This window comes from Neodiprion virginianus, chromosome 1 (genome assembly GCF_021901495.1).
Source record: "Neodiprion virginianus isolate iyNeoVirg1 chromosome 1, iyNeoVirg1.1, whole genome shotgun sequence".
Taxonomy (NCBI): Eukaryota; Metazoa; Arthropoda; class Insecta; order Hymenoptera; family Diprionidae; genus Neodiprion; species Neodiprion virginianus.
This window is the reverse complement of record NC_060877.1, coordinates 14,524,404-14,545,669: the sequence shown is the minus strand read 5'-3', so window position 1 is coordinate 14,545,669 and position 21,266 is coordinate 14,524,404. Positions and strand designations below refer to the sequence as shown.

At 39.3% G+C, this 21,266-nt stretch overlaps 1 protein-coding gene across 2 annotated transcripts in view; it reads left to right on the top strand.

The window, feature by feature from the left end:
• LOC124299423 (annulin) overlaps window positions 1-21,266 on the top strand; it is a 424,310-nt gene that overhangs the window by 189,841 nt on the left and 213,203 nt on the right. For both annotated transcript variants that reach the window (XM_046752645.1, XM_046752736.1), the window contains exon 4: window positions 12,431-12,660. In XM_046752645.1, coding sequence (XP_046608601.1) covers window positions 12,431-12,660 — 230 coding nt within the window. The remainder of the gene's footprint in view (window positions 1-12,430; window positions 12,661-21,266) is intronic.

Genomic DNA, 21,266 nt, shown 5'->3' with positions numbered 1-21,266 from the left:
ACTTTATGTTCTTGGATTGTACAAAGCATCACATTTAAATCTGAGAGAATTTTGGACTCTAGATGGTACTGCTCCGGATTGTATCAGAGCTGTTATGAGCTTGAATCGTTTCCGTGCACTCATGGCTGCTATTAGATTTGATGATCGTAATGATCGAGAAGAGAGAAAAAAACGGATAATCTTGCTGCTGTTCGTGAGCTTACGTCGGGATTCATTCAAAGATGTGCAGAAAATTATTCAGTTGGCGCATATACAACGATTGATGAGATGCTTGAGGGCTTTAGAGGAAAGTGTAAGTTCAGACAGTACATCCCTAGTAAGCCTTCAAGGTATGGGATTAAAATCTATTCCTTAGTAGACTCTAAGTCGTTTTATACGGTGAATATGGAGATATACTGCGGCAAGCAGCCACCAGGTCCTTATGACCAACCAAACTCATCATTTTATTTAGTAAAGAGATTAATAACACCTATATCTGGGACTGGTAGACACGTAACGTGTGATAACTTCTTCACGTCTATTCAATTGGCTGAAGATCTCTTAAAAAATCATAAAACAACGTTTGTTGGAACTATTCGAAAAAACAAACGAGAGCTTCCACCTGAAATTGTAGATGTGAAAAAGAGAAACCTTTGTAGTAGTATGTTTTTATTCAAAACTAATTGTACGCTTGTCTCGTATGTGCCAAAAAAAAAATAAAAATGTACTGTTGTTATCAACGCTTCATCATAACTCTGAAATTGATAAAGATTCTGGTTTCAAACTAAAGCCTGAGATATTAACTTTTTACAATATGACCAAAGGAGGTGTTAACGTTGTCGACGAGTTAAAAGCCAACTATTCTGTAGCACGCGAAACGGACAGGTGGCCTATGGTAATTTTTTTTTCTTTTTTAAACATTGCTGCAGTAAATGCTCAAATTATTTGGTCGCAGAATACACAAGAGAAAATGGAACGTCGAAAATTTTTAAGACAATTGAGCGTACAGCTGATTCAACCACATCTAGTTACTCGAAGCAAAGTACCAAATCTCTCAGCTGATCTAAGAAACACGATACATAAAGTGGGCAACATACAGGTTCAAACAGTTGAAACTAACTCAACAAGGCAGGTCTGTCGATTTTGTCCACGTCAAAAAAAATAGTTATTCAAAAAAATCTTGTTCTGTTTGTGGGTTGACTATTTGTCTCAAACATACTACTCTTCTCTGTCCACAATGTCCCTGACTTTTGATGATGGTGACTCATTAGTGTTGATAAAAACTATATGACATACATTATCTATTTGTTTCAAAAATTTCACAAATGTGTTACCTATTTTTATAATTCCCACCCAGTGTTTATTATTATACTTTTATGACTAGTCCATGTAAACGTGATTTTAATGTAATAATTGCTAGTCTACTACCAAATTATTAATTTATTTAATAATTATAATTCATTTTAGTAATTTGTAAGTCTTACAAAGACATTTATGTACTAAGATTTAATTTTTGTGCAATTTATTACTTAAGAGGACTGTTAATTTTGAAAAATAAAATAACTACTACTTTGATAAAAAGTAACAAATCCGATACGTCAGTAACATTAAACAATCCGTCATCAACCAGTCATTCCGATGCACAATTCCTTTTGTTAAAAAAAATTCATTCCATTGATAGATGTTAACAGATAGTTTTGGATCACACACTTCACGAACAAACATGACCGTTTCGATAAAAAATATAAAGCCAATGTGCCCACTAAGTACGTAGCCCTTGAAATGATGTTTCGATATCACTAAACGAAACAGCGAAGTCCCACTAGACGACGTATACCTACTTGCTGAGAGATCGTAGGGCTTGGGGTTCTTTCTTGATTTCACGACAGACGCTGGCAATATCTAAGTTGTTCTTGAATTTTTATTGTGATTTGGTTTTGATAACTTGGCGGATTTTTTAATATTTCAGATGATTTTGCCTAGATCCTAATATTTCTATGGTAAGAATAGGGTAAGCAAGTTAGCCGAAAGTGTAATATTGAAATGGAAGAAGAGCGAAGAACTAATGTGTCAATGTTACCCTTGTTTAATGACGTGTGTTGAAGAAGGACAACTGGGACGCACTAATTGTAAGTTCCCCTCTCTCGTTGGCCCACAAATTCCATTTCTTATATATCGGGTGTTCCAAACCACCTCTTTCTTTCTATATCTGCCACCCATTATTCAAATCAATTGTTGTTGTTTTTTTTTTTTTTTGAAAAATCAAAAGCTTTGAATAAAACGAATATTAATAACGGGCTCGACGTTATTTCGACGTCGAAGACGATTTTATTCATCCTACTCATATTCAAATCTGTGATTGAGTCGGTGAGGTTAGGTTAGGTCGCCCTGGACGTGTGATTTATATTATGCTAGCTGTCAGTCGAGGGAGGTTACGTTGGCTATGATTTACGATCGTTTATCCGAATTAATTTTTGGTTTTTGAAAAGTCGAAAACGAATGACAAAACGAGTACAAATAATTAGCTTGTAATTGCGATCCCAATGATGAACTCGTCGATCCTGTGTATATTTTATGTTATGTGTCAGTTCAGTGACATTCTGCCTTTTGCGATCTGCGAGTAATTATTCGTATTATTTTTTTTCTCGTTCTCGTAGAATAAGTAAGAGCAACGTGTGACTGATAGTCTTCAGTCACTTCAATCACGATTTCGATTTCGATCGGGTCTTTTCCAAGTCCCGAAAAAATACAGGCAATTTATATGAGCTACAGAAGGCGATGCAGGAACAATTATGGTCAGAAAATTTCGAAGTCTCGGATTCAGTAATCATAGTTGCCACGTGATTTATTCGTGGCAGCACGAACAATATCAGACAATACCAAAAGATATCACCAGCGCTGCCATGTTACATCTTTGATGCAAGAGGTAAGAGTAGCTGCATGCGTGTAATGTCGGTATAAAATACGGCCAAAATGAAATGTCGGTGTTCCTCGTAATCTAAAACCAGAACAGCTGCCATTTCGTCATTTCACCATCAAATCTTGTGGGATAGAGATCAAAATGAGTGTTTCATCAGCGCCGAGTAGCATCATATCCGATAGTTCCATGAATTCAGGGGAACTGTGAAAATTTTTCCAATTCCTGTCAGTGATGACCGATCTGTAAAAATTTTTTCAAAATATACAAAAAGTTAAACGTCGCTGCACTGTTTGTGAAAATAAGGTATTAACTGTCCAAGTTTCATTCCGATCGCTTGAGCGAAGTAGGAGTTTTGGCTTGCCGCGTTTTCGAGGTGTACAAAGAGACTTTAATATCACCCGAACGAACTAATGAAGTGGCGTCGAAACTTTAACCTTTATTTTCTCGGAAGCGGTTAATTATTTACGGATTCGCCAAAATACGTGGCCACTTGTTTGTATTACTCTTTCATTGTGCGAAGTCTCGTGCAAATACGCAAGTTACAATTGGCGGATTCTCTTCGCAAGACCTAAACCTAACGATTAGTGCGAGGACATTTCTCCCACTCTTTGGTTCTGAAAGAAGAGCAAGTTAGTCCTACGTCATCCCTCAAAGCTTAGTGTTACGAAGAAACATTTCACATACTCAATATTCTCTTTTATCACTGATTATTTCTTCATAATAACAAGCTTTTATTGAAATTAAACATAATCTTCAACAGAAAGGATCTGCAGGACCTCACTTCATTCCTTCAGAGGCCAAAGGCGAAGAAATTTCACAAAAATTTCATAATCGCCGATACATGGGAGCAGAACGGAGACGAATACATCGAGGACCCACCGATGGACCCCTGATCCCATTGAAGAACATAACTCCACTTTCCATGGACGAAAAATTTTTAAATCACATTCTATCAAATAAATATATTTTGTACAGGAAAATTTTTAATTTTTTCTTTCGAATCTATGGTCTGTTTGAGAAAATCAATCAATAACAAATAATAATTGAATTGCGATTTTTGGCAGAATCAATCCGAGTGGACTAAAGTAATTTATTTTTCCTGAACCTTTCAAGTTAAGATACGACTACCGCTGATCGCGCCGTATAAATGCTATGTGGCTTCATAAGATAGCAGCCAGATAAATGCCGGGTGAGTTCTATACAACGCACTGAAAACTAGGCGCATCAAAAAGCCACAGGCCATTACAAGGTGACGGCCAGATAAAAATTACATTATTTTGAGACACTAGGGGCTTCGCCCCTGCGCGTTTCGCGCGTCAACCCCACCTCGGCGCTGCGCGCCTCACTATTTCCTCATGCATTGTCTATTAGACAGGTGAATTCATTTATGTTGATTTCCTGACAGGTCTGCAACTGTTGATCGGTTGTTTCCGATCAACCCGACATTGCTATTGGCTCTCTATGCATGTCTGCTCAGATTATTTTCGTAAACGAATCCACTCACATGTACAAAACTTCCGATGCCATGCAACCCCAATTGCATTCGGCGACTTATTTTGCTATAGTCATCAGTTTCAGATTTTTTTATGTATATCTACGTATAGAGATATAGAGTCTACTGCGTCTGGTTTATAAGTACAAATAATTGATATCAATCCTTCTTTTTCAAATAAATTTATCTAACATTTTTCACTTTAAATATAGTTCGAAGTTGACTTCGAATCTCATTGATTGATGAAAAATTTCGATCTTTGCCTTCGCTCGTCTGAGCTCAGAGTAGATTCAATTGTTTATTTGCGAGTTTCCCCAGAAACTTCTTTCGCCCGAGTCAGTTCCCGTTCTCGTGGGGAAGAATAGAACATTTATTTAGAGCTCCTCAGAACTTTTTATGAGGTTCATGAGGATTGGTTGATAAAACAAACCTTTTCTTCTTCATCAGCTCACATCTTGGTTATTAATGCAGAATCTACGGCTGATCAAGTTTTTAAAGATTTTTGTACTTCCTTGACATGCGTAGGTTAACCTATACTTGCTTCATGAAGGAATAAACTTAATTAAGTGAAAGACAAAAAAAAGTAAAATAGATTTTCTATATTGGAATAACACAAAGATTACATGAAATTGTGTGTCAAAAATTGCTTTCCTGCAATCATTATTTTGTGCAGTTGGTCTCCATTTTGTAGGTTCGAGGCGGGGTGACGCTTTATTAGTCGAAATCGGGTTTCGGTCAGTTTGATTTTCTGCGTTGTACCTAATGCTTAGTCGGAATCGGGTTTCGGTCAACTTGATTTTCTGTGTTGTACCTAACAATCGCCCCGAGCATTGCTCTGTAATTAAGAGAGAATGATTTTAAGATAGGCTTGATTTTTTACGGGTCTGTAGATTGTGTGATGGTAAACCTGATGGCGTTAATCCATTTAAATACTCTATCGGATATCGCAGAGTAGCTTCTTCGTCAAGTGCTGCGTCCGCAGTATCAATTCCTTGTAATGTTGCGTAATCTATGATTCTTGATTCGAATATATTGCCATCCATTCTGCGTAGTATCTCTGTATTTAACTGATTAACTTCGACATTCAATGGACCTAAGATGGATCTGTTTGTTAATTCATCAAGTGGCAGATTTCTTGGATATAAATCGTCTATTAAATTGTTGCTTTGTATTTCTTTCTCTGGTACAAACAACTACATTTCTCCATTACCTATATTAAGTAACCACGCTGAAAACTTTGCGGCATCCTCCTTTGCTCGCATATTTTTTTTCAAGCTTAATTTTTCGAATATACTCCAAAGTCTAGAGTATTTAATTGTTTCCTCTATTATTTGTTGTTTACCTCCTCATCTCACAATTGGTAAAACTTGTCTGAAATTTGCACCTAGTATTATAGTCTTCCCACCAAACGGTGATGCGTCTTCCATTATATCTTTTAACGTTCTGTCGATCAATTCTAAAGCATTTTTCGGTATCATCGAACATTCATCCCATATAAATACATCTATACTTTGTATTTTTTTTTCATCGTTGCTTTTATGAAAATTGTTCCTTCCTTTTGCAGTGTCAATGGTAATCCAAATGTTTTGTGTGCGGTTGTTCCATGTGGTAGTAAGATGGCTGCTATACCTGTCCAAGCAACACATGCAACATTTTTTTTTCAGATTTCAACATGTAGTACAACGCGTTGTATAAAAATGTTTTTCCTGTTCCTCCTGATCCATCGATGTAAAAGCATTTTTCTTGTTTTCTACCGGTACTTTTGTCATACATAATTTTATCAAAAATTTGTGTATAAATTATTTTCTGATCGTTGTTTAATTGTTCCACCAGTTCACTGCCTTTCTTTGCAAAGGTTCCTATATTTTCCACTGTTATTTCTTCTGCTTCATTTTCAAAAATTATCTCCAGTATTGGTAAGTAAAAATCTGCACATGATCTTGCCTCAGCTCTGAGCAGATGCTCAATTGCACATAGTGCTCTATTTTCATGCTGATCCACGAAGTCTTCAGATAGTGCTTTCTTGTAAGTATTCCATAAATCTATTGCGTTCGATGGCATTTCACCGATTAAATACCACACAAAAAAATGACGTAACCGTTTCGGCATAAGTATTGAAACAGCTTCGTCGAATATCTTGAAAGCTTCGTCATTTGTCGCAGTTAAACCCATATCCACTGCAGCATCTCTAAATGTGTTCCATTCTCTCCCGTTTACAGTGCGTAAATCTATAAAACTCCTTGCATTTGTCGCATGTCCAAGGATTAGTTTGAGGCGAAATCTTTCTGAATCCGTTGGTGAAACATTTGTCATTCTACTAACTACTTTACATGCATATTTTCGTTTTTTCCACGTTTTTGTTGCTTCTTGAAACGAATAGTAATCTGGCGTGTTCGCGTAAGTTATATTTCTTGCCATTTCATCTATGCTGTTCAATTCAAACCATGCAATAAGATGGGTTCTCCACTTTTTTTCATCTGGAGCGGCTTCGACTTCTCTTCCTTCCTCAAACGTTGCGTATTGTTGCCCCGGTAGGTGTACAGGTAAGCGTGTGACTGCATGACTTCGTCCATGCATTGGCAGTTCTAGTATATGCCAAGCTGCTTCCATCGGTCTTACGTAACGCGAATCCACATAATCCTGTATTTCGTTGATTATTGGCTGACCATCACTCTCGCTGTTTGAATCAGCTATCTGTACTCTTGCACAATCATGTCCCTTGTGGATGTACTTAATAGCCATTATTGACGCACAATATTGTACGTTCATGTGGCAGTCGTACTTTGCAAGTAGGTATGGATTGTGAGGCGCAACCATGCTGTTGTCTACTTGGATATTTCTTTCTTCCACGCGGTTGCGGTAATAGTTTATGTCTGTATTTTTTCGTCTTCGATACTTTGGAAAACCGCCATCGCTTATATCAGTGTTTTCCACTAAGTCTTTCGGAAATTTCTTTGAGCATGACTTCGTTACCGAATTCCAGCATGGTATTTTGGATGTGTGAGGGCCGTGTAGCATGTGTGATGTGACAGATTGATATAGTTGTCGATGTATTTGTTTGTCTGGTATTTCTGCAGATATGAAACTGTCAATTGCTTCTGGAGTCAAAAGTTTGTCATTGTTATTTAAGATAAATAGTATGTGAGCATGCGGTAAGCCTCTCTTCTGAAATTCAACTGTGTATACGTATCCTTCAATCTTTCCAAACACTGAACCGCTTTCGATTTCCTTTACTGCCTGTTGTAGCCGCATGTTAAATATTCGACAAGCTATTGTTGTGATGTCGTTTACAGTGGTACGTGTAGGAAAATCTTTTAATACCGTACATATTTCCGGCCACTTACGATTACATGTCATTGTGATGAATAAATCCTGTCATCCAACTTTCCTTTTTATTGCCATTGCATCTTGGTACTGCTGTTGTATATGTCGCATGCTGCCGGAAAATGATAATGGTAAAATCATTTGGTTCCCAAGTCTTGTTCGATCCGAAGTATTCGCTTCACTATTTGATATGTGATCAGTCATTCCCTTGTAACATTCTACACGCAATTACTTCCGATTATTTCTTAAAAACAATAAACGCTGCGATTCGATTGTGAGATATGCGTGAATCACATAGTGTTGTGTCAATCGTCCGCTCAGCAACAACTGATTCTGTGCTTCGCCTCGACGTAAGGCCAATCGATGTCCATAGTATTGAACAGGAGAGATTTTCTTGTTTGTTCCTACGTGTTTCATATTATAGCTCCATCCTAAATCACCGCTCGGAAATAGTAATGGAAAAATCATTGGATCAACGTGATGCGAATATTTCGGCACATATCCAACTGCACGGTCTTGTTCTGGAAATACTTGTACTTCTATATTTTCAGATGCTGCCCCGTCATCTGAAACGATCAGAGCTGCTAGCTCACCACAAGTTGGCGCATTGTACCGCCGCGCCGTCTATCGTCTTCCTTAAGTGCTATAAAGTTTAATCTCACCAGGCTTTCTCCCTTAACAAATCGCTCGTACGTTGTTTTGAAATTTGCTAAATAAGGATTGATATCTATTATCAGTCTACCAATAATTTCTAACAGGTTTGCTCTTCTTGCGTCATTTTCTTTCAGCGCTAGCTGAGTTTGTGCGTCGTAGATGTAAATTTGTCCATATCTCGGTCGGTTATTGTTTGCGGTCTCTAAACTTGTAGATATTTTGTAACTCACATCCCCGATTATTTTCATCACATATGGTCCTGGATTCCCCAGATCTACCACGATACAATTGAATGATGCAAACGCAAACGCGTCATATATCATCGTATATGTTGTCTGAAGTGTCTTGATGCTTCGTCATTCCCTTCTCGCAGACGTTGAAGTACAGCAGGATATTCCGTTAATGGTGGTAATGTTTTTTTTCCTCCATGACAGCAATTATTTGCCACCCTTCCTGTTTCATATTTGAACCTTTCTGCATTGTAATGTTTACATTTTACGTTCATTTCACCCATGTCTAGTTGCTCCACAGTTTTGAAAATGCCTTTTTCAATTTCCCCGTTGTAACGATGCTCAGCAATGATTGATTCACTGTTTATTGCTTCCACTCGTTCTCTGTTTCTATTTATTCTATTGTTTGGCTGAATACAGACAGTTCCTTCTCCATCGATGTCAACGTATCACTGTCACTTAATATTTCATCACCAACATGAATTCCAGATACGTTATTCTTGCTCATAAGTCGTTGATACACTTCTTTTTCGTCTGTCGTTTCATCTACTCGTTGTCTCTTGCTGTCCAGTTCAATTCCTTCTGTGCTTACTTTTCGTTTTTTCATCAATCTAAGCTTCCGTTCGTTGGTTGAAAATTGGTGTTCCTTCTCCATCGATATCGACCTATCTCCTTGACTTGCTGAATTATTTTTGCTACCGCTCTGCCTGTTATTCTCCAAAATCACCTTCTTTATATTATTTTTTTCTCTATATTTGTGTTGCTGTTCACTCCGCAAAATACCTCTTTCACTTGTGGTTAACATAGATCCTGGTCGTCCTCTTGCCTGGTTATAGGAATATTTGTTTATTATCATTCTCTGGCTTATTTGGTTATTCGCAATTACAATTTGATTTTCCTTTTTCTTTTGTGATACGTCCGACCATCCACCGCCTCCATCGCCTTGTCTGCTGCTTAAAACTCCTCCTCTCTTCATTGCCATCGTAAATCCTGGCTGTCCTTTCGACTGTTTGGTGATATATTTAGATTTACTATCATTTGCTTGTTACTTTTGATACTTATTACTCACTATCTGAATTTTATTTTGGTTCTGCAAGACATCAAAGTGTCCACTGTCTACTGTCTCTCGCCGGTGAAGAGTAGCGAGAATTGTGTTTCATTTTGGGATCCGATTCGGTGTGGATGAATTTGTTCTTCGCGATATACGATTAAACGTATCTTAAAAATGTCTGCAGCTGTAGCTAATTCTGCTTCTCCCCTGTATATTCCATTTTTATTCATATGTGATTTGTAATCACCAGGTGACTTAATCACAGCACCGTTTGACTCATCACCTGTAATAAAACCCGCAAATGTAGACCAATTATCCACTATATTTGAAACGATACTCAGTCTCACCTCTGCGTGTCGATCTTGAGTGCCGTATACACAATACGCCAGCGCGCGAAAAAGACAATTCCCGTCGGGAATCATCTTGATAATTTTCATTTGCATGTTCATTTTTTGCGTGTCAGAAACAGATACCTATAAAGATATTTGTCAAAGACTGTCATAACCAGCCGATGACAGCTGTCAAAGGAAGTTTTGTTCGCTAGATGCTTTTTGTTTTGTTTTCGGCATCTCACCCCACCGCCAACTTCATGCGTATACTATTGTTATTATAATATTTTTTATTCTATTGATATTATAATCTTTTTTATACGATTGTTATTATAATCTTTTTATACCTGTTCATTTGTTCGAAACTTTTTTATTAGATAGAGTGATAACAATGCTGGCTATGCTGAATTGAATCTCACGCAGCATGAACTGGTAGCGACCACATTGTATCCGTGTAGCAAGGCGATATTAAATGCGCACCTTATCGCTATGTGGGCTGACCATGTAGCTGTTACCAGGAAACAATGCCATGAGGCTAGCCTCAACATGGCCATTTAGAGAAAACCAAGATGTATGGTAACCAAGTTATACTTGGATATTGGATTTCAATGTGGCTTGCCGATATAGACGATATGCTGATGTCACATGGCATTAATATGTCATGAGGAATGAACAAGATTGATATAGCAACAATCTTTGTAGAAAGGAACTTGTAGAACTTTTCACTTGTAGGAATGTTTTGTAACGGTCTTTTCGTTTTCGCGGTTTGTGTAGACTAGGATTCACTCCAATTGCGGAGCCCCTCGCAATTAACGAAAATCTTCCGTTATCAATTTTCTTTTATTGTTTTTTATTGTTTTTATTTTAAACGAAATTTCGGACGTTGGTATGACCCAATGACATGTATGGATAAAATTAGAACCGAATAAGAGAAGCGTATAAATATCAACGAAAATAATAAATAAATGTATAAATAAAATGGGGACGGCGGAAATCTAGGACGACAACAATTCCATAAAAGTCATACTCATAAAATTACAAATAAAATAGGACAGGTCAGAATATATATAAAACTTATCATCAGCGTCATTGAGGATATTCTTCAGATCCCTTTTTCCATTTCTTCGGTTGCGCTCGTTAATTCCGTGCCCGTCCAATTCGAATTCCCTCGTCCTTCATATCTTGGTGGGTTTTCTTTGATCGGGAATCCGAATGCGTTACATCATTTCGTCGGTTGTCTTTCTTCGTTCGTGATGATTCTTTATTTCGAGCGCACTCTGCTGACGATCAACCCTCATCCGTCGTCTCCCGCTTATCCCTCTCGATCGATTCTCACCCGTCGTCTCTCTTACACTTCTCGATCGATTCTCCTCCGTCGTCTCTCTTACACTTCTCGATCGATTCTCCTCCGTCGTATCACCGCTTAGGTGAAAGCCCCCCTCCCTACGGACCTACCTATCACTGAGTTCCGTAGTCTCTCTGGCGGCTAAATTCAACTGTTACAGTTTCACGTAGAACCGATGCCCATTCAGATTCGCTCCAGATGATCAGGTTTGGTTCGTATATACATACGGTGGTGCTACACTATCCGGTAAGATTTATTCCAACAGATTCGTCTCTGTAGAACAAGGTTCACGCACAAGACAAACCCTGCACAAGTATATATCGTTCTGCTAATTACTTCGAGGTTGTGTTACATTCGTTATTGTGTAGAAAAGAACCCGTAGAATTGACATTGACCTGTCCATGTAAGATCACCGCTTGTAAAAACGAATCTGGAGTAACGAACGTATAGAACGGCCTCATGTAGAAACTAACTTTCAGGAACGAACCAAACCGACTCATGTAGAACCGTGGCGTATGAAAATAAACTCGTAGAACAGTTGCATTTAGAAACAACCCTGTACCAACAGACTTGTAGAACCACCGCTTGTAAGATTGACCCTATAGAATATTTTGCTATTAAAAACATGAATCACCTAATATCAGTTACACGCACTATCAGTAAAATTTTCGATGCATCTCAAATTGATATCTCCTTCACAGCTATTGCAAAAAGTAGCGTGTGCAACACATGTGGTTATTTAGATTATATTTCACTCGTGTGATTACAGCATTTATCTTGGCATATGATGCGTTTACACTAATGCTCCTGCGGTGACAGCACTGGCTTTCGTTCCACAATAAAAAGTTCACACTCGTAATCGCAGTTTTCCTCACTTCCGACACAATATACTACTATGTCTCCGTAAGTTAGTAAGTGCAACTGACTTTACAATTGAGACAATCACGTGAGTCATGTTTGTAGTCAATATCATCAATACTTTTTGACATTGTCATTTTTTAACTGTGTACTACACTTGTGTCAATCAAACATTTTAACTGTGGTAACTATTGTAGATGTGAAACTTGTCTATTATGTTGCGAAATAGCAGTATTTTTATTTTCAAGATGATACAGTATTCCTGGGAGATGAGAGTGCGCGTCAGGAATACGTGATGGCGGATGCTGGGTTGATATGGCGTGGGAGCTACAATCGACAGAGGCCTACTGTGTGGAAGTATTCACAATTTGAGAAGGACGTCTTAGAGTGTGCCCTTTATCTCGTAATTGAGACTGGAAAAGTCCGAATATCTGGGCGACATGACCCAGTGATCATCTCGCGAAGACTGTCTTCTGCGGTAAGTAATATAAAAAGAAATTAAGCTCCATGCATATGCAGGGTAAGTCGCCTAATGTGTCGAGAACGGGAGGAGCTTCGTTTACGGAAGTCACGCACACAAGTTATTGCACCGGAATATGTATCAATAATAAAAGTAATTCCGTAGGAGTAGAGTTTATTTTTGGAAATCTCATAGCTTTTTTGATTGATTGGCGAACTGGCGAAGGGGCAAACTTTGCATTAATTCAACTCGTCCCGTTCTCGAAATATGAGGTATGTATACCCTGTATAATGAATTAAACATGTAATGCAAAATTCACATGCCTCATTATTTGCTAACGGGGATTACATTGCTAGAAATAGCGTACAACCAATATCAGTTTTGCATTCACAGTAAGAGCATCAAAATCCACACTAAAATTAAACAGAAACAACATGTCCACTTTCTTGTGATGCCATATAGTCGTTATTTTTAATACAATTTTGCGGAACACGTGTCACATGCACAACTTGACTTAATGATTGCACAAAGTAAAACCGATGATGTTGCACACCATGTATTCTATCGTGTCCATTTTTTTGAGGTGATTAGAAAAGTCTATTTCAACGAAACAATGATAATAATAATGATGATGATGACGATGATGATGACGATGACGGTGACGATGACGATGACGATGACGATGACGATGACGATGACGATGACGATGACGATGATAATGACGATTATGATGATGATGATGATGATGATGACGATGATGATGATGATGATGATGATGATGACGATGATGATGATGATGATGATCATGATCATGATCATGATAATAACAATGATAACAATGATGATAATGATAATGATAACAATGATGATAATGATAATGATAATGGTAATTATGATGATCATGATAATGATAATGATAATTATCATGATAATAATAATAATAATTCTTTATTGATTACAATGAAGTTTGTGAATACATGGGAGTAAGAGTAGAGAGTAGAGCAGGTTGGCAGTGTTAGTAGAAAGACCCGCATTTGCACGAGGGACAAACGAAACTGTCGAAAACCTTATCCAGGTGTAGCCGGACCCGAGTCCCAAACACCGACCAGCAACCTGGCGCCTGAACGGCGTGACGCGGCTTACATTTTTCAAGTTGCAGTTCAAGTCCCAATTAATAGGCCCAGGATTTGAACCCGAGTCCTCCCTCTCCGCAGCTGCGAGTGCTAGCACAAGTGCTATAGTCCAGTCGAGATAGACATTCAGATGGAAATAATTAGGGGGAGCGATTTTTTTTTTTTTCAACTTTGGGTGGACGGTGGTTGGAAGTCTAAATCTCAATTTTTGGGAAAATCCCGCCATTGAGTTCGCCGCGATCTTGATTTAAAGTTCAATTTTTTCGTTTTTCTGAAATAACTCGTTAATTTGCAACTTGAGAACAAAAATGGTGAAATCCAAAGTTGTTGGAAATTCAATTTCCCACAAGTTTGGTCATTATCATTTTCACGCTAGGATCAATGTTTGCAGAGTTATACTATCAAGTTTATCAAAAAAATCGTAATGGGTGGAATTTTATTTCTTTCAACTTTGGTTCTCGCACTTTTTTTACTCCACGATCAATATTTTCGGATTTATACTCAAATCAGAGGTTAAATGTTTTTTTATTTTTCAAATATTTCGTTTATTATGTAGTTTATTGACAAAAAATTGTAATGGTGAATGTAGAAGGGAATTTTGTGTCTTTTACATCTGGTTGTGTCCTCTCGGCATTTCAGCAAGTAGAAACCTGTGGATTTGAACAACTGATTAGTTATCTTAACTTGACAATTATGTATAATTCATACTAATATTGTTTCCCTCCATAAGATACGTACCTCCAATTTCAATCACGCGTAGTTATCTTCCCCTATGCCAATCGTAATCGTTTTGTCGAGGGCCCAGCTACATTTTGGCTCGCGATCTCTTCTGCCTCCTCGCTCTCGATCGGAGCATCAGGACCATCGACGAAAGGTTCAGCCATTTCTTCCGAACGGAGATCCTCGAAATTGTCGTCATCATCATCGTAGTCTTCCTCCAGCAGGAGATCCCTTATGTTCGATACATTGTCACACGTCTCTCCGCTGCAGTGCACATACAAAACGGAGCACTTGAGGCCAGCTTTACGGCAGCCGCACATTTTTCCGCATTCGGACTTGCATTTGCAAGAAATTAATTTCAGCAAAGACTCCGGTGCTGGGTCAGCGGTGGTTGTGATCGGTTCCAACCCACGATTTGTTTTCTTGCAACCCTAATCCGTTGCGAGCATTTCGTACTCCAACCAAATTTGGACTTGAAGGTATGCCCTATACGTGTGGCATTCCGCCGCTGCGCTTGTTGGTGGAAGTGTAGCCAAGTCGAATTTTTGTTTTACAACGGATTTCGTGATTTTTTGCATCGGGGTACGTCTACAGATTTATCGCCTTCTCCGCCTCCGAACAAAGCGATCAATAAGCATTCACCGGCATGAGCCAAGACAGCCTTACTAATATCGTGCTCCTTGAACAAGTTGAGAACTTTGGCGATTTGTGGATTTTTTTGAATCGTGGTGAGAAATTTTGTTTTCCCGATGTTGAATATCGAGGACGTAGTGTCACATCCGCTGAAGGCATAGAAAAATAAAATGTGCTGCGCAACATCTTCTCTATATTGGAAACTCTTCGGCAGGTACACGTGTCCAGGATTGCGCCCTCTGCCTGGTTTCTTGAAGAAAACGTTCTTCACATGACGTCTGATGCCAGTGAGTAGAACCAGAAGGTCGATGTCTTCGCCGATGATTGTTACTTGATCGTATTGCGGAGCTTCAGGAATCGCTGTTCCTACGATGAACGGATCTGCATCTGCTGGTGCCTGCTGAACTGTGATTTCGGACTTCTCCAGGGCTATTTTAAGTAAATCGATAAAGTGGGCCTTGTTTTTGTCGTTTGCCAAAAATTTTTCCTGCGTTATGGAGGGAACGGAGGTCGCCTTGACAACAATCTCAGAGGAACCGTTCGCTGCTCGTCTTCTGCGTTCCCACCCTTTAGGAACAGTCAGTTTTGGATTCTCTAGATACTCATCAATAACAATGATAACTTTCTCCGTGAAATGTCTTCTCACGTATGACACGCATGTTTAGCAAATTTTATCGAACGTTGCTTGCGTGCGAGGCCAAATAACTTTGTGCAACAAATATCCTCCGTCAATAACCTCGAGGCGCTTTTCTCCTAGGGACGGAGAACGTTGTAGACGCTCGAAACAGTTGTATAATACAGACTTTGTACCCTTTCGCATTCCTTCTTCATTGAATAACGAAAGAGGGTACGGCGCGAGCTCGTAAGCGAAACAATCCTGCAGGTCTTTGTCGGATTGCTTGGAAATACTGATGCGCTGGAAAAGCAGGAGCAGTCGTTTTGTCAATGGTAATGCTGCTTGAAGTTGTATCCAAGGGTGAGATTTTGTCCTTCCGTTCAAATGTCACCGAACCGTAAATTGAACTGATCATATTCTTTATCATTTTCGCACCAATTTCAGAAGCGAGATGACAGTTAATATTTGCTGTGCCGATAAGTCTCGTGCTGATAGACATCGGTTGAGAATCGACACGGAAAGGATCATGTGCAGCGAACCACTGATCCAACTTCTCCATATCCAAATTGTCCCTAGAGACACGAGTTGGCCGGAAGTCGATGTGTTGCTTAGTTGTCGCGCTGTGAATATTGCAAAAATCCTCCACTTGTTGGCAAATGTTCTGCATTTGCACCGCACCCATGGTCCATCCTGTTGCCACGCTTTCACTCGCTCCTCGCCCAAACAACCCTCCACTTATTTTAAATTCTGGATTTAGAGTCTGTTCAATTGACTGGTCAGACATGATGCCTGACCAAAATTTGTTGGTACGCCGAATTGTGAAGTAACCTTCCGTTGTAAATTTTTCATAATCATCAGCCGACATCTTATCACGCAGGTTCAACATATCTTGAAGATATAGATTGGCGCTCTTCGCGTACAGGAAGTGGCCGCTAGCGTGGAAGAAGGGCAGCATCCTTTGAATTGTACTGAGATGCAGTTTCCAGTTTCCAGATCGTTCAGCTTCTATGAACTGTTTTACCAACGTCACCATTCGGAAGTACTGCGTCCATAGTTCAGCAGTGGGTCCTTTGTTGACAAGTTGATTAAGCGCCACCCCGAATTTATCGATCACAGCTTTGACCGAATCGTTTTCTTCGGCACCGAGAACGACCGTCAGATCTAAATCCAGAAGTAATTGCTCCATCTCATTTCGTTCCTCGTCGTCAAACTCAATTGTGTCCATAACGCGCTTCACTCAGGATGCATAGACGAGAATATGAGCACGAACAGCTATCGAGTACGCGTGACCTGATAGGATCTTCTCTACGCAATTTTTAGCGTAAACAATTTTCAGAGCGTCCTCAAGTCCACTGCCCTTCATTATGAATCCGGTCGCACCCAGAAATGATATGAGAAGATGAAATCCCCTCAGGCGAAGAATGATGGAATTAATCTCAGAGGGGGGATCAGTGTTGGAAACAATGTCATGCGCTTTCCAATACAGTGGCTGAGCAAACGTTACGATGCAGGATTTGCTGTTCGAAGCTTCGCTCCTGGCGTGAGCATACATGAGAGTTGTACGTAGCGTGTCGTAATCTGAAGGAGATGCATGGATAAACGGAAGGAATATTATACTCGACCTGACGAAGGTTTTTCCGGCCGTAGCTTCTTCCATGAATCCATTCCACCCTGGTATATCGTCGATGCAGGACCATTTTCCGTAGGGCCACATCAGATCACCAATGGTTGGCAGACATGTTTCAGAGATTTGTTGCATTTCCGTTATCTCAGCAACCTTCACGTTCCGGAAACCCGCTGATTTTTCTTTACCGTAATAAGAAATTTCTACGTGTCCGGCTTCTGCAATGGCTGCGGCAGTTGTTTTTGAAGAGTAGCGACTTGTTGGTGTTTTCGGTTCTACAATATCGAAGGGCGTTAGGCATTGAATCCCTCCCATGTGGTGAAAAGTATTATTTCCATCCAATGCATTTATGTGGAAGTCTGCGTTGTCAAAAACAAACTGTGAGAATGTTCCCTCTTTAACCTGGCACTGACGTCGCATGACAGAAGAAGCTTCGTACGTACTAATTTCATCGTACGTTGCAGAAAATCCCAACGCTGAAAGAACGTTGATTAAAGTTCCCGACCCAAATTTCTTGTATAAGAAGGCGCCAACCCGCAGTTTTAATGGCGAAAGGAAAGATCGCGGACGTACGGCAGATACGATGGCATGCGCGATAGCAGTGCATTTTTTCTTTCACGGATCGACCGAATTTCTTTTCAACTCACAAATAATGTTGGTCAAAAGAACGTGGAGAGATTCGGGAATTGCATCCTCGACGTTTTTCAAAAAGTTATCGGTCGGAGGATAATTCTTGACATCATGAAGTGTCGAGCGTATGTCCTCTAAAATTATAGCGGCAGCTTCGCGCACGACCCTCAGCCTCTCTGGTCGTGCATCCGCATCTCGATTCTCGTACCAGCGTTGTGCGAGTAGTTTGTGACCAGTATTTCGGAACAAAACGACGGAACCAATGCCTGCCACCTCGAATATTACAATTTCGTCTCAATAATGTTCCTTTAAGCGTGCCTTTACAGTTTTAACATGAGGGACGAATTCTCCTTCGATTTTTCCCATCAGATCGTGAACTGCAAATTGACATTCCTCATTATGCTGTTCGATGTCATTATAAATGTACTCCATAGTACGATCGATGTTGTCGGATACTGGCCTCCCTGGTCGATTCCCAACCGCAACCGATTTATATATGGGCTATTCCGCGTCAACCGGATCAGTCATCTCTCAGATATTTTTTTAATTTGGCATGTGGATTGTGTAGGGGGAGTTAGATTTTTGTGCGAAAGCGCGAATCTCATAATGCAAAATTCAATTTTTTATTAACAATAACAAATTAGACTCCCATTTTTTTCAAAAATTCATAACTTTGGCAAAAAATTAGATACAATATATTTTTTTTTTCAAATTACGCGAAAAGCTCCATAGAATTTAAAAAAAAATACGAAATGTTAAAAAAAAGTTGTTATCAATTGTTTATTTAACAATTAATTTTTCAAAGATTTTTAAAACAGTGACTGACACGATCAAAAAATTTTTTTTAAATTCTGACATGTTCCTTGAACTGTACTACAACCTGTGAATTAATTCCAGAGGGGTGTTTTTCTTCGTTTTCGAGTAAAAAATCATTAAAGGTGTCGATGCGCATGAAATTGCGGCCCGCCGAGTCTCTACGTAATGGCGGGCGGCCGGTTGCCGTCCACCGCTACCCGCGGTGGCGTCGCAGCGTTATTTTAGAGTCATTTTCACGATGTAGGACATGATTGGAGAATCTGAAAAAAATACTGTACCTTCACAAGGCCTGCTCAAAGCGATAAGTGAAGTTTCAAGAATGTGTTTTTCACCGTTTTTTTATTACAGAGATTCAAAATAACGGTTACACACCATGAGAGTGCACATAAATGATAATAATTACATAACTTGCTACTTATTTCAAAATAAAAACACATTCTTGAAACTTCGCTTATCGCTTTGAGCAGGCCTTGTGAAGGTACAGTATTTTTTTCAGATTCTTCAATCATGTCCTACATCGTGAAAATGATTCTAAAATAACGCTGCGACGCTACCGCGAGTAGCGGTGGACGGCAACCGGCCGCCCGCCATTACGTAGAGACTCGGCGCGCCGCAATTTCATGCGCATCGACACCTTTAATGATTTTTAACTCGAAAACGAAGAAAAACACCCCTCTGGAATTAATTCACAGGTTGTAGTACAGTTTAAGGAACATGTCAGAATTTTAAAAAAAATTTTTGACCGTGTCAGTCACTGTTTTAAAAATCTTTGAAAAATTCATTGTTAAATAAACAATTGATAACAACTTTTTTTTAACATTTCATATTTTTTTTTAAATTCTATGGAGCTTTCTGCGTAATTTGAAAAAAAAAAAATATATTGTATCTAATTTTTTGCCAAAGTTATGAATTTTTGAAAAAAATGGGAGCCTAATTTGTTATTGTGAATAAAAAATTGAATTTTGCATTATGAGATCCGCGCTTTGGCACAAAAATCTAACTCCCCCTACACAGTCCACATGCCAAATTAAAAAAATATCTGAGAGATGACTGATCCGGTTGACGCGGAATAGCCCATATACGTTTGGAACAATCGCTGTGATATCGCGCTCCAACACCAGTTACATCGGGAATATTTTCAATACGCGCTTTTACTTCCATCGCCAATTAATCGTTACGATTACTGAAACGTTCGAGCAATGTATTCCCGAACAAGGTTTTGGTAACAGATGAAATACTTTTTCGCTTTTCGGTCGGGAGCTTTGCTTGCGATGGCAAATCCTCAAGTACTTCGCTACAAAAGAAACAGCGATTTTCGAAATCGAACGCCGTTGATATATTTGTTTGTACTGCTGATGACTATGACAAGGACGTCGATGCAGATTTTTCAAGGCTTTTTCGACGTGATGCCTGTGCAGATCTCGAAGCACTGTAATGTTTATAGCAACCTGGGTGCAAGATAACGTTATCCTTATTCCGCAGCATCCGCTGATGTTGTACATCGCCTCTAGCAATACTAGCCGCCAAGAGTGTCTGAACACCACGTTTTTTCACAGTAATTTTGTCGCCTTCAGTTGTCCGCTTTCCACACACGAAACAGTCCTCCGTTTTAGAAACGTCCATCCCCTACAAAGTGCTATTACGCAACTAATTCAGTAACCGACGCTCTGCTCGGCCAAACCGAGTCTTTGCTCAAATTAATTTCTTGCAAATGCAAGTCCAAGTGCGGAAAAATATGCGGCTGCCGTAAAGCGGGCCTCAAGTGCTCCGTTTTGTATGTGCACTGCAGCGGAGAGACGTGTGACAATGTATCGAACATAAGGGATCTCCTGCTGGAGGAAGACTACGACGATGATGACGACAATTTCGAGGATCTCCGTTCGGAAAAAATGGCTGAACCTTTCGTCGATGGTGCTGATGCTCCGATCGAGAGCGAGGAGGCGGAAGAGATCGCGAGCCAAAATGTAGCTGGGCCCTCGACAAAACGATTACGATTGGCATAGGGGAAGATAACTACGCGTGATTGAAATTGGAGGTACGTATCTTATGGAGGGAAACAATATTAGTATGAATTATACATAATTGTCAAGTTAGGATAACTAATCAGTTGTTCAAATCCACAGGTTTCTACTTGCTGAAATGCCGAGAGGACACAACCAGATGTAAAAGACACAAAATTCCCTTCTATATTCACCATTACAATTTTTTGTCAATAAACTACATAATAAACGAAATATTTGAAAAATAAAAAAACATTTAACCTCTGATTTGAGTATAAATCCGAAAATATTGATCGTGGAGTAAAAAAAGTGCGAGAACCAAAGTTGAAAGAAATAAAATTCCACCCATTACGATTTTTTTGATAAACTTGATAGTATAACTCTGCAAACATTGATCCTAGCGTGAAAATGATAATGACCAAACTTGTGGGAAATTGAATTTCCAACAACTT